This window comes from Botrytis porri (assembly GCF_014898465.1).
Source record: "Botrytis porri strain MUCL 3234 chromosome Unknown BPOR_022, whole genome shotgun sequence".
NCBI classification, from domain to species: Eukaryota; Fungi; Ascomycota; class Leotiomycetes; order Helotiales; family Sclerotiniaceae; genus Botrytis; species Botrytis porri.
This window is the reverse complement of record NW_024066096.1, coordinates 215,137-229,959: the sequence shown is the minus strand read 5'-3', so window position 1 is coordinate 229,959 and position 14,823 is coordinate 215,137. Positions and strand designations below refer to the sequence as shown.

General features: G+C 35.0%; 2 protein-coding genes across 2 annotated transcripts; one reads left to right on the top strand and one right to left on the bottom strand.

Moving 5' to 3' along the window:
- Positions 1–530: 530 nt before the first annotated feature.
- EAF01_011534 (uncharacterized protein) lies at positions 531–3,018 on the top strand (the record flags this gene model as incomplete). The annotated part of the gene is made up of 4 exons (XM_038919792.1): positions 531–630; positions 683–714; positions 770–844; positions 898–3,018. 4 exons carry the CDS (start codon positions 531–533, stop codon positions 3,016–3,018), a joined length of 2,328 nt encoding a protein of 775 aa, XP_038764725.1.
- Positions 3,019–9,974: 6,956 nt separating this feature from the next.
- Positions 9,975–13,065, bottom strand: EAF01_011533 (uncharacterized protein; the record flags this gene model as incomplete). The annotated part of the gene is made up of 5 exons (XM_038919791.1): positions 9,975–10,174; positions 10,444–11,417; positions 11,695–11,914; positions 12,167–12,717; positions 12,768–13,065. The coding sequence occupies 5 exons, from the start codon at positions 13,063–13,065 to the stop codon at positions 10,115–10,117; spliced, it is 2,103 nt and encodes a 700-aa protein (XP_038764724.1). The 3' UTR covers positions 9,975–10,114.
- Positions 13,066–14,823: the final 1,758 nt, after the last annotated feature.

The window sequence follows — 14,823 nt, the reverse complement described above, 5'->3', positions numbered from 1 at the left end:
ACCAGTTTATTAGTCAATGATATATGTAATTTAATTGGTCAATACCACCATCTCAAAGCTTGATTTTCCCAAATCCAAAGTGGATTCAATAATGACAAAAGACCAGAAAATGGCAGAAGAGGTAATACCTTGCATTTCATTGGCCACCGGATCTACACCGACCGGAGATCAACTGGGAGCTCCCCCGATATCGGCCCCATGGATCTTGGAGTTTGTTCTAGAGGAGAGCATCATAAAATAATATCCACCCCGCACTCTCGGGAAGGTTATTCTCTCGACTCCCTACCTACCTACCTACTTACCTACTTACCTACTTCTACTTCTTCTACTTCTTCTACTTCTTCCACTTCTTCTATTGTAAATCTTCCTCTGCAATTCTTTTCGTTTCATTCATAAAAGTTCCAGTCGGAGGAGTTTTGAGAGTTTGTTCTTTCGGGGAATTCGATACCAAGCCGACCACCAGAGGAAAGAAAGAGATACGAGATTAGAAGGAAAGCTGGGTCTTGTTATTTTCAATTCACATCGTCAATATGCCTACTGCTGAAGGTAGACCTCAAACTCTCTACGACAAGGTTCTTCAGGACCACATCGTAGATGAGAGACTGGATGGCACCCTCTTACTTTACATCGGTATGTGCATCTCGAAAAGAATCGAGGATTCAAATACTGATTCTTGATACAGACAGACATTTGGTACATGAAGTTACTTCGCCGGTATGTTCCTTTTGGTACCTCATCACGGAGTCCATTTTCTAACCAACTTTTATAGCAAGCTTTCGAGGGTTTAAAAAATGCCGGGAGAAAGGTTAGAAGACCAGATTGTACTCTCGCGACAACCGATCATGTAAGTCTTGGTCTGTCAAATCCATGAAACTCAAAATCTAATATCCCCCTTAGAACGTCCCAACCAGTTCCCGAAAATCTCTCAAAAATATCGAAACTTTCGTCGAGGAAGAAGATTCTAGACTTCAATGTATGACACTCGAAGATAATGTCAGGGATTTTGGAATCACATACTTTGGTCTGGGTGATAAGCGTCAAGGTATTGTGCATATCATTGGTCCTGAACAAGGTTTCACTCTTCCGGGTACCACGGTTGTTTGTGGTGACAGTCACACTTCCACACATGGTGCATTTGGATCTTTGGCTTTCGGAATTGGTACGAGTGAAGTGGAGCATGTACTTGCTACACAAACTTTGATTACCAAACGAAGCAAGAACATGAGAATTCAAATCGATGGTGGACTTGCACCAGGGGTTACCGCAAAGGATGTCGTCTTACATGCGATCGGAAGAATTGGTACGGCTGGTGGAACCGGTGCTGTTATTGAGTTCTGTGGTTCGGTTATTCGAAGCTTGAGTATGGAAGGTAGAATGTCGATCTGTAACATGTCTATTGAGGGTGGTGCCAGAGCTGGTATGATTGCTCCAGATGAGGTCACATTTGAATATCTCAAGGATAGACCACTTGCTCCAAAGTATGGTTCTGAGGAATGGGAGAGAGCTATAAAATACTGGAAGAGTTTACAATCCGATGAAAACGCCAAGTACGATATTGATGTCTTCATTGATGCAAAGGATGTTGCTCCAACAGTTACTTGGGGTACCAGTCCTGAAGATGTCGTTCCAATTACCGGTTCAGTCCCAGATCCAGAATCTTACACCGACAAAGGAAAGAAGGAGAATGCCATCAAGATGTTGCAATATATGGGACTGACTGCCGGAACTCCGATGGAAGAGATAGTTTTGGATAAGGTGTTCATTGGTTCTTGTACAAATGCCAGAATTGAGGATCTCCGAGCGGCAGCTGGTATTGTCAAGGGAAAGAAGATTGCCGACAATATCAAGCGAGCAATGGTGGTTCCAGGTTCCGGTCTTGTCAAGAGTATGGCAGAAGATGAAGGTCTTGATAAGATTTTCATGGATGCTGGCTTCGAATGGAGAGAAGCTGGTTGCAGTATGTGTCTCGGAATGAACCCTGATATTTTGGCACCAAAGGAGAGATGTGCTAGTACCAGCAACAGAAATTTCGAAGGTCGTCAAGGAGCTGGAAGTCGTACTCATCTGGTATCGCCAGCTTCAGCAGCAGCTTCCGCTATTGTTGGTAAGCTTACAGATGTGAGAAAATTTGCCGAGGGCGCCGATTCAGCACCAAAGAAGGTATCACCAACTAGCTATCAAGGCAAGGCACATGTTGATGAACGTGTCGAGACTGATGATGATGAGCGAGAAGTCATTGGTGATCAACCAGAAGATAACTCCCCACACACCAACACCATCGCTGCACGCTCCTCTGCTGGTCTTCCAAAATTCGAAGTCTACAAGGGAATCGCAGCACCATTAGACAGAGCCAATGCCGATACCGACGCCATCATTCCTAAACAATTCTTGAAGACTATCAAGAGAACTGGTCTTGGATCTGCTCTTTTCTATGCTCTCCGTTTCAATGAAGATGGAACTGAGAAGCCTGACTTCGTTCTCAACCAAGAACCATATAGAAAGGCCAAGGTTCTCGTCGTCACTGGACCCAATTTCGGATGTGGAAGTTCTCGTGAACACGCTCCTTGGGCTCTTCTTGATTTCGGTATCAAATGTATCATTGCCCCATCTTTTGCTGATATCTTCTTCAACAATACTTTCAAGAATGGCATGCTTCCAATCCCAATCACCAACAAAGCCGATCTCGATGCCATTGCAGCAGAAGCATATGCAGGCAAGGAAATTGAAATTGATCTTCCAAATCAAGTTATCAATGATGAATCCGGAAAGAAGATCTGTAGCTTCGAGGTGGAAGAATTCAGAAAACATTGTTTAGTCAATGGATTGGATGATATTGGATTGACTCTTCAAATGGAAGATAAGATTTCGAATTTTGAGAAGAAGATGACAAAGGAGACACCATGGTTAGATGGTAGTGGATATTTGAAGAGAGGAAAGAATGGAAAGTTGGCGGTCAAACCAAAGCCGGTACCTACGACTAACCGGGGAGAGGAAATCAAGGAACCACTTGATTGGTAAATTCATTTGATTTACCGATTATTAGTTGCCAGATATTTTTTCTTCGGGTGGATTTAGGGAGGTCTGGTGTTTTTTACCCTTTGATTTTCACTTTTTTCCCTCACAACTTCGCTTGCGATTTAAGGAGTTTACTTGCATTGAGCTCGAGCTAGCTAGTCATTTTGATTTGCTTTTTTTATGCTGGGAGCGGATTGATATCATTCGTATATGCCTGATTGATCACTTACACAATGCGTTGTATGATGAATATGGAATGATGAGAATGAGTGATGGGAAAGAAAAGTTTTGCAACGCGATGCGATGAAAGGGGGATATTGTATGGGAAATGAAGGAAAATGAAATTTAATGGTATGGCATGGCATGGCATGGATAGTAGATATCTAGATTATAGTCTAGGGTTCTCTTGCACTAAACGAAATGAATGAAATGATATGAAATGATGTTAAGTTGATTTAGTTTAGTGTTTTAGGGTTTGAATAATAATGATGATGATGTATATATATGTGTGTGCATGTATTAGCATTAATTAACCACTTCACTTTACTCTGTTTCACTCTATTTCACTTTGCTTATATCGCTTGTATATGTATCTATGTACAGTTTACTCTCCTCTTGTATCCTCTCCCTCTCTCTCGTATCTTCTCCCTCTCTTCTCTTCTTTTCCCTATTCAATCCTACCCTACCCTACCCTTTCCTCCGTATTCTATCTTATTCATTACATCATTTTCCATTCTTTATTTAACATGGTTTATTAGTACATATACTATATCAATACATGTACTACATTAAAATATAACGTAACGTATGGGGAACTCGGACATATGGGGAACTCGGACACTTTTTCAATTATTCTACACGCGATCTTGTTCTACAAGCCACACAATCCTCCAATTCCAATTCCGAATCACTTGAACTATTCTCTAGCTCTTCTTCTTCAATCTCTTCTTCTGATTCTTCAATTGGGCGTTTGCATGGCCGTCCTCGTGGCTTTTTCTCCTTCGGTTTTTCCTCCGCCTCACGTACCATTTTCAATACTTCCTTAGTACTAAAGACAAATTGACCTTGTAATTTGACTCTTTTGCCTTTAGTTCTTTTCTTTCGAGTCTCAATTACCTCCTGAGCATCAGAGAGCTGTTTCCGAAGTAGGGCTATCTCAGCATTTTGAGATTCTACAAGCCTAGTCATTCTCTTGGCATATCGACGAGTTGGCGATGCAGGAGAACCACTGCTTGCTAGAGCTGTATTAAAGATCTGATTTGCTTGCCTTAGTTCTGTTCCATCTGGAGGAGAACTCCTGAGTATAGACAAGTCTAGGTCTTGATTGGGGGTTCTCATTTGTGGAGTAGAAGGTTGCTGGGAGGAGTTAAATGGTAATGAATCGAGTACTTTTCGTGGGGCAAAAGGTACTAAACCAGCTCCTCTCCAGCCAGCTTTAATATTAGAAGAATTCAATGCTTTTTTTCTAATATTTTGAAAGAGTTCTACCCATTCAGCTCTTTGGATTCGCTTTACACCAGCTCGAGAATATCGATCGACCTCTAAAGCATGATATCGTTTCATTGGCCCATACACCGCAATATCAAGTGGCTGAAGCAAGTGAGAGCAATGAGGAGGTAATATAAGTAAATCAATATCATTATCTATACAGAAAGCAATAAAGCTACCTGTAATATGGCTTGAATGGCCATCCATGATCAAAAGTCGAGGTCGGTCACCTGACACTTTCTTGGATTCTGGTTCGAAAACCCTTTTTAACCATTCTAATCCATGGCTATTTGAGGTCCATCCATTTGTACTAGTAGAGAACTGCCAGCTTTGAGGTGTGTCCTTTGGAATCCATGCAGAATTCGTATTCTGAGCCTTGAAAATGACCATAGGTGATAGAGCATTTCCAGCTGCATTGACACATTCAAATGCAGTTATCCATTCTTGCTTGCCAGCTGTAACTTTCCAATTCGATTTCTGAGTAGAATCGACTATAATGCGCGTACTTTGAGTACTTCCAACTCCAAATCCGGTTTCATCCATATTATACATATCATCTAATTCATACTTTCGCTCAATGAGACGCGTGCGAAACGCGTCAAACCAAGCCTGAATATTCTCCGGAGTTGCTTCTTTAGCCCGATTAGACTCTAATTGACGTGAATAGCATGTTTTAAGTTCTGGATGTCGTTTTTGGAATCTATAGATCCATTCGTGGCCTATAGGTGGAATTTCTGTCGAGGTAGGATTTCGAGATGACGCGACCCGAACGCGTCGAAGACGAATTTCGTCGGCCATTTCCTTCACCAACATAGGTGTAGCAGGGAATCCAGTGATGGTAAGTCGTGAAATCCATCGTACAAGAGTATTTTCTTCTGCGTTTGAAAGAATTTGAGCCATTTCGTGGGTTTGGGAACGTGTTTTCTTCCCAGCCAGCCTATCAGCTAGGGTAGACTTAGGGACTTCAAAATGCTCTGCAGCCTTTCTAATTGATTTAAATTCTTTCAATTGAAGTGAAATTATAGCCTTTTGAAGCTTCTCTTCAATTTGAGCAGATGTAGAAGGTGATTGGGTATGCATAATAAAAGTTATTGCGGTTTCAAGTTGGTGATGGGCTAAAAGTGTCCGAGTTCCCCATATGTCCGAGTTCCCCATACGTTACGTTATATAAAATTCGTTTATACATAATCATATACTTTCTTTACTTATCGGTATAATTTAATTCTTTTTCTAAATATTATAATTCTCTATATAAATAATACAAATTTCCAATCAATAATTAGAAATTTAATTTTACATAATAATTATTATAAGAATAGTATGTTTATAATAAAAATCGTAACAATTTCCTCTATTTTTGAAATATAATAGAAATATTTATAATTTCTAATTATCTATATTTTTGTTATTATTAAATATGTTTTCTTTTTTGAAATTTTTTAATTGACTATTAAAATATAAATAGTAAGAAAAGATTGATTTTAGTCTATTTTGAAATGATGTATGTATTGATAGAAAAATACAAAAAAACTAAGGAAAGATTTTCTTAGAAAAACCCATTAATCTTTATTATATTTAAAGCAGAAAACCTTTTAATATTCCTTTCTATAATTATTAAGTTGATATCTATCTGAATTAAAAAGATATTATTATTAGTATTAAGAAGAGAGGTTTAGTATATTTATATCGATATTATCAATAATAAACTTATTATATTAAATATAATTAATAAAAAAGTTTAAATTATAAATTTTTATAATAATCTAGGCTTTTCAATACTTAAAAGTCTTATAAAGAAATCTTAACTATAAAGAAGAAGGTTTTTAAATATAAGAAAATGAAAAATGAAAACTTTTCAAAAGGGTTTGTTTTTTTTAAGAAATATTTTACAAAAGATAAATTAATATAGTATTTGTCATGATATACACATGATCGCATTCGATCAGATTAGTATAATATTAAGCTCCGAGTCGATTATATATATAGCTCTATAATATATTCTCTTTAGTTTTATAGCTTTTAATTTTAAGATTGATTTTTAAATGTTTACTAGATTTATTACATTATTAAAAGCTTTTTCAAATAAAAAATGGAATAATATTAATATATACTTATAAATAAAACCCTTATGTATATTCTACTTACTTTTGTTTAAATATATTATTTCTATTCTTTTATTTGTATACAAATCTTCTTAATATTATTCAAAGGTATTGTTTCTTTTCTTATTCTTAATTTCTTAATTATAAATTACAATTTAATAAACCTTACAATTATAGAACTTTGTAGTAAAATAATTTGTTAATAGAATGAAATCTTATTCCTATACTTTTATTATTCAAACATTTTCTTAATTGAAATCCTTTTTTTTAATTCTAAAAAGTTTAATAATAACTCTTAGAAATTTAATATATAATTACTCTTAATTTAAATAAAACTATAAATAGATAATACTATAATCGACAATTCTATTACTCAATTTTATTATGTTTATTTTAATTTCAAATTTTATATATAAGTTATAATATTACTTCAACTTTCTTTTTTTAATTAAAACGTTTTCTTAAATTATATAATAATTCTAAATCAATTTATATATATCTATAACAATTCAAATAAAGTATAGGAAGCTAAAGATAAGCTATTTAATTTTAAATAAAAAATCAATTCTTTATATATTTATATTACAAAATTTAAAAGAACTTTTTATAAAATAAAAGGCTAGAACTAATCTAATTCAAATAAGATCTTAATCTTTTATAATAAATTTAATATTATTCTTAGAAATTATCTTTTTTAATAGTTTTTATTATTTTATTTGTATTTTAATTTTATTTAGATTATATAATAATTAGTTATATATATAGCAAATGAATTCTCTATATTATTCTATTTTAATAAACCTAAAGTCTTTTATATTTATTATAGAATTCATTTCATTTTTAAAATTATGATTCAATGGATGTTAGTAATCTTAATGTTTTTAATGCTTTTAATACTTTTTTGAATAAAATCGATTATATTTTAATTCTATTTTATATTAAAGTACTTAAATTTTCTTTTATTGAAAGAATTCAATTATATAAGAAAAACAAGTATATTTAATATGGAAATACTTTTTATTAAGTATAATTCTACTTACTTAATTTATATTAAAATATTCAAGATTGAAAAAATCTATTTCAATTATTACATTTATTTCTATTAACTTTTATAACAATAATAATAATAAGGATTTAGGTGAGGTAATTAATGGCTAATATTTTGAAAATTATTTAAAAAAGATATAAACTTCTATTAATACTTTTTATTTAATAATGATATATTTAGTTTTTCAAGATATTTTATAAAAAATTAATAAAGAAAATGGTAATAATAATAATAATAATAAAATTTATTAATTATATTTTATACTTAAGTTATTTGTTTAAAGTAAATTTGAGGCGAATTTCTCAAAAAAAAAGAATAATATTATAATATATATATAAGTTAATCATATCCAATTAAATTAGTATAACATTAAGCTCCAAGCTGATTATATATATAGCTCTATAGTACACTCTCTTTAATTCTATAGCTTTTAATTCTAAGGTTGATCTTTAAACGTTTATTAGGTTTGTCACAGTATTTAATATCCTATTAATATATTTATAGCTATTTTATATAAATGAAAAGAAAAGCCAGACCTTTTGAAAAACATTTATAATATGTCCGATTCAGGTGTATAGTATTTTATATTAGTATATAATATTATTCCAAAATATTGATTATGATACTATTATTTTGTATAGTATATGATATATTACCGATTATAACTAAAGGAATAATGATTCTTTAATATAGAGTATATATTATTAAAATAATAGTATTCTGATATTATTATATTGATTATTTTGATCTTATTCAATCATTTAGTTTTATAATATAGTTTTATTTTTTATATTAATAAAATGATTCAGTAGGTCTTAATATAATATATTCTATATCGATAAAGTAATCTAGTAAAAGAAAAGGGAATAGGAGATATTAAGCTTTAAAAAGAAATTATATATTATTAATGTATTATAGGAGAATGTGGATATATAATTTATAAATAATAAATTAGAGATTATAATAGAACAATCTTTAAAGGACTCGAAATATTAGAAGATGAAGATAATCCTTCAAAAGGGATATGATATTATTATTAATTATAACTTTTATAATATTTTAAAAGGAGTTGAATAGAAAAAAAGGGATTATTATAATAAAGTAGAAAGTTTAAGGTTTTTATAAATATATTAGAGGATTTATAAATGAAAGCTTTTTGAATAGAATAGGTATATAATATAGACGATTTGAAAAACTTAAAAGGATTGCTTAGAAAATTGCTTAAGAATTTTAATAAATTTTTTTTAAAAGCGAATAGATTTTTATTTCTTTTTCTCATCTACTTTATTCAATTAGAATCATATATAAACATATTATATAATCTTAGTATAGCTTTATAGACCGAATCGATTATGAATTTACTACAATTATATATTGATATAATATATATATGAATACTAATCTTTAGGATCTAGTAAATAGCTTCAATTCATTAGCTACTATATTACAGTCTTTAGCGAATGCGGAATACAGTAGTCTCAAGTGAAAGCAGAAGAGACTAGCTCCTCTTGTAGCGTCTATATAAAACCTACAACTTCCTGTAACTTGACTAGCTCTTTAGATAGAATACAATATAGACATTTAGGACCTACGAATACCATGAGTACTACATCTTCCGTATCCTTCTCGAACCAATAATAAATGTACTAATAAATTACGTTATTATTTATTGTTTGTTATTTATTATGAAATCTATATAATGTTATGTAATGTAATGTAATGAGATGTGAAATGATATAATGTAATACAATACGATGTGGAATTTATTGTAAAATTTAAGTAATATAATATTATAAACTATATAAATGTTTATACTACTTGAAGGGGATTAGAATTCGAATCACCAGGTAGAGTACTATAAAAGTCTATATAAAAGAAATAATACAAATTTAAATAATCTATATAAAGATATAATTCTTCTCCTTCTTACAAAGAATCATGTGATTTGCTTAAGCACGTGATCGTACGTTCCGATAATAAACCTTGAATATTCTTTAAAAAAAACCTAGAAAAAATATAAGTAAATTTAAATTTAATTTAGTTTTTTCTTGTAATTTAACTTTAAGTCGACTATTATTTTATATATTTCTAAAAGTCTAGAAAGAACTAAGTCTTCTACTACTATTGAATTATTATTATTATTATTATTCGAGAATTTAATCTTTAAGAATAATAAATAATATTTATAATATTTATATATTTATATATTTATATGTTTATATTTGTAAATTTATAAATTAGTTAATACTTATATATGTATGTATATATGTATGTATGTATGTATGTATATGTGTGTATATGTATGTGTGTATATGTATGTGTGTGTATATATGTTTTGATTAATATGAAATATAATTATATTATAAATAAATATTAACAATTACGATTATCATATTCATTATATTCATTCATCATATTCATCCATTCATCCATCCATCCATCCATCTCTCTATCACCATATCTATGAACAGTCATTCATCAACGAATTAGTCGGCCATTCATAGCCTGTTTGATTCCATGCCTATTGGTTGTAGAGGGGAGTTGTTAGCTGGGGTCTTTGTTGTTTGTTTGGCTTGGTCTGCTTTTTCTTTCTGTTTTGTTCTGTTTTGTTCTGTTTATTTTGCTGGGGAGTAGAGATAAAGGGGGTGGATAGGTAATTTGATGAGCAGGTGGGTAGTTTGAAGGGTTTATTTATATGCGTGTGTGCGTGTGTGTGATTGTGCTTGGGGGGAAAAGGGGGGGAAAGGGAAGGGAAGATAAGGAGAGGAGTACGTAATCAAAGCAACATACCGTCAAATTCGCATTCCGATACGCCACCGGATGTTTCTCAATATACTCCGTCGTCTCCCAACCTTCCGGATCACACGTGACACTCTCCTTGCCCTCCCTCTGATAAATCCTCACATAATCCACATGCATGGTGGTCGGAAACCTGAGATCCCCTAATAAAATCTGACTCCAGGCGCCACTAATCCCCAGATTCAGAATCACACTCATGGGTTCCTCGCTTACGAGTCGCTGGGCGACATTTCCATTTTGACCGATGGCGCGACCGTCCATCATGAACGTTTGTTCGTCGCCTACGAACCAGGCGATTTTCCCCGTCGAGGAAACGCCGGGTGTGTATTCAAATGCGTATTTTTGGTATTGGAGACCATCGTACCAGTTATTGTTGAGAAGGGTGGTGCCGGAGATCGCTTGTTGAAAGGGACCGCCGCAGTAGGCATTCATATTTGTGGTGTTGTAGTTGAGGATTTGGAGGAAAGCGTGATTGGGACGATAGAAGATGTCGAAGGGGGCGACTTGGAAGGATTGGGTGACGACGCCGATGCGATTATTGGGATCGACGCTTCCTTCCAGGACGTCGATTTCGGGGGCGCCGCGACCCGTTCCCGGGGTGGGGTGGTCTTGGCCTTTGCAGGTGCAGGAATTGAGTTTTTGACCGGGGAGCTCGGAGAGTCCATCGGGAGAGGATTGGTTGGGGGTGATGCCGTAATCGCAGGAGTTGTAGGTGTAAGGCCATACACCTTCGGTGGTGGCTTTGTAGCCTGGACGACCTAAATTTCCCATGGACCAGACACCGGGCCAGAGACCAGGAACTGCCGAGGGGCCTGGAAGGGAGATGGATACTTCGAGGATACCACCTTTGAAACAAAGTTGGTTCCAAGAATTAAGCATACCGGATTGGTATCCGAGGTTATGGTTTGCAAAAGCATCCATGCGTAATTGAAGAGTACCTCCTCCGGTTGTGACGGCTACGGGATCTATAGGAGTATTAGTATATGAGTAGTGAATACTTTTTTCAAGATTTAAAGTTTAGAGCGCCATGCATCATTCGGAAGACATGGGAACCAAATCTGATATGCTCGTCATGCATGCCAAGAACCCCACAACCTTAATCCCACCTTTATTTTCTCGGTTCTTCTCTCGCCTCCTCTCTTCCCCTTGATTTTCGCCAAACCTCAAAATCCAATACACAAACCTTCTCCCTCAATCACCATCCCCATCTTCCCAAACAAAGAGAAAATCTCAAAAACTCACCATACCACTCCATATCCTGCGTAGCCCCATACCAAATATTCGGCGCCGTCCAAAACGGATCATCCCCAGGATAAAAAGTTCGATTATTATTATTAAATTCATCCGAGAAGACGAGATTGAGAGTTTCTCCATTAAATGTTGATTGTCTAGTTCTCGAAGATTGGGGTGTGTCGGGATCGATTAAGGTTGTGCGAACATTGCGCAGGAGGGGATAAGTTCTCTGTTGGGGGAGTTAGAATGAAAGAATCGGGAAGAGAAAGGGTACAGATTGAGAGAAAACCAAAGGCAAGACAAAGAAAGACCAAACTAACATTATTAACATGCGCCCAGGCCGGTCCATAATCCACATAGTTCCCACCACCCCCTCCCCCCGTCCCCCAAACCCTCGTCGTGAAAGTTAACACCGGCAACAAGATAAAAACGCAAAGTAACCCAATAACCATAAAAACCGCTCCAATAGCATTTATCAAACTTTCCTTTCCATCCACTCATGAAACGTCGGTTTAAAATCCCGATCATCATTCTCATTTGGCATGTGAAGATTATCATCATCTTCAATCTCATCATCATATAATATAAATCCCTTTTCACCTCCGAAATAGGGATCGAATGCTGCTACGCGGTCGTCAGGATAATTCCATTTTTCAGGATTATCAATGAGAGCGGTGCTGGAATCGCGAAACGGGTTTCGGGGTATAGGAGAAGATAAGGAGTCGGATGATGTAGATGCTTCTGATATGAAAAGTGGGCAAGGAGCGTTTAGTTCCGATCCATATGAAGATGGTCTGCGGGAATTGGGATAGCGAGAGTAATCATGGCCTAGATCTTTTAATCCTTTTGGTGTGCCCGTTCGTGATGGATCTCCCATCTGTAAGCCAATTCCTGCCAATTCTGATTTGCGTCTCAGAAGTTGCTGAGGAGAACTAAGACCCTTTCCTCTCTTATTTGTATTTTCGTCAGTTGGTGTATTTCCACTCGAATTTGTCGATGTGGGAAGAGGTAGATCTCCAGAAGAAGAATAACCTGCAGGTGAAACCGTACCACCCATTAAACCACTTTCGTTTCGTCACTACTATTGACTGTTGTTGATGAAGTCGAAGGATTAAGAGGAGATGGGATAACTGGCAAATATGATTTTCGATTCATACTTAAATTAGATGCACGTCGTTCCATGGGTGGAGTATGTGAAAGTCTGCGTGAATCCGGTCTGACGATATCTGTAGTAGAACTAGGTGAATTCGATGGGCCCATGTTGAGATCTGTTGCTAACGAGACATTGGAACGTCCAGCTTGAACCATTTCCATAAGAGGTTGTTGAGAATTGCGCATCTCAACCTTTGCAGGAGGAGAGACTTTTCGTAATGGTGACATTGTGTGTGGAATCTCTCACTTGATTTGTTGAACCAGATAATCAAATCTCCAAGTACCTCTCAAGTTAATAATTCCAGTTAAACCAAACTAAACACAATATACTTTATAAAACCTACATAAAATCGAATTTCCCAGCAGAAATTTCATCAAGAAATTGTTCATACATCAAGTAGTGAATAATCAGCCATTTCACTCAAGTAACCCAACCCTCACAGTCAAAATCGCATTGCGAATTTGGCGAACGACACAACCACACAACCCAAAGCAATCTGCCAAGAGCCTGCGTGACGTTTTGAATCCGAAGATATCTATAAATATAAATAAATAGATATTTTCCGAAAACGACAAAGGAGGTTCCGAAAATTCTAGAGCTGTCCGGAATTGGCTATGATGTACTCGAGTATTTTTATCGTATGGAGCTTTGGAATGTGGAGTTGGTGACTGATAAAGAGCTTTCGGTGGAGAACTTCCCCAGAATTGAAGATCAAGCTTAAGGTTATTGGGACTTCAAAACGAAAGAAGGAAGAAAGAATTTATTTATTTATTTATTTATTTATTTATTTATAGGAATTGAAACGATTGAGAGTATATCAATAGTAATTATCTATCGTGTTGATCACCGATGATAAAGCTCTAGAGATATATATGCGAAAGCGACAGTGATGATTTAGATGAAGTGAAAACGACAGGAGAGTGGAGACAGAAGGCGAAGAAGAGGAGGAGGAAAATGGAGAAGGGGAAGGGGAAGAAATGGAAAGAAACCAAGATAATGAAACGAAAAGCAGCTCATGCCTAGTAAAATACCTAGCTAGTCCTCGTACATACACTCACAAGTCTAAGTGACTGCAAGTGCTAAAGGATAAATTCCAACGCAATGCACATATACATACATACCTAGTATAGACATACATACATACATACATACCTAGTACAGACATACATACATACATACATATCTAGTACACACATACCTATCTACCTATCCGTCACTACCCACCAATTAACCTTTACAAGTTCACAACCACCCAATCCCATCTCGGTTACTCTTCTCCTTTAGATAGAATCGAGTCGAAATGTCGAATATGCACGTGGAAAGAAAGCCATATCTCTTGTACCGGTATACTTTTGCGAGTCCGTGGGTGGTGTATCGTATTCAGATACTTTGATATCTATCTAATTGCAAGATAGAGATATGGTATCGAGGTGAAGATATCCATATATATCAATTCGATATCCAAATATTCAATCAATTTTCATTCTACCGTCCATTCAACAAATACATAAAGATTCCCTGGCCAAAACAATACTCACCACACACCATCACACACCAAAGAAGCTCCACAAAATCTACAACCTATCTCATACCCTCGCCCATCCCAACGCCACTAACGAACGTTATATGCGTCTAACCTTCCTCACCCTTCTACCCATCCACGCCATCTGCGGATCCACCCACTAGTACCGACCACACAAACAAACAACCTTGGAAATAAACAAGGAAAGCCTTATCTCGCTTTTGATTCTTAACCCATGACATAATACAATACAAACAATACATACAATACTTTCATTCAGTACATCCCGCTATCGATTTCAATATATACCGGTACATATACACATACATACGCATGCATTTTATATCTCATACCTACCTACCTACTTTTCATACTTTTCATACCGTAGTATAGTAGCTAATTTTTGGGCATACTTATAAGTTATATATAAACATACATATACATATACACATACATACATATA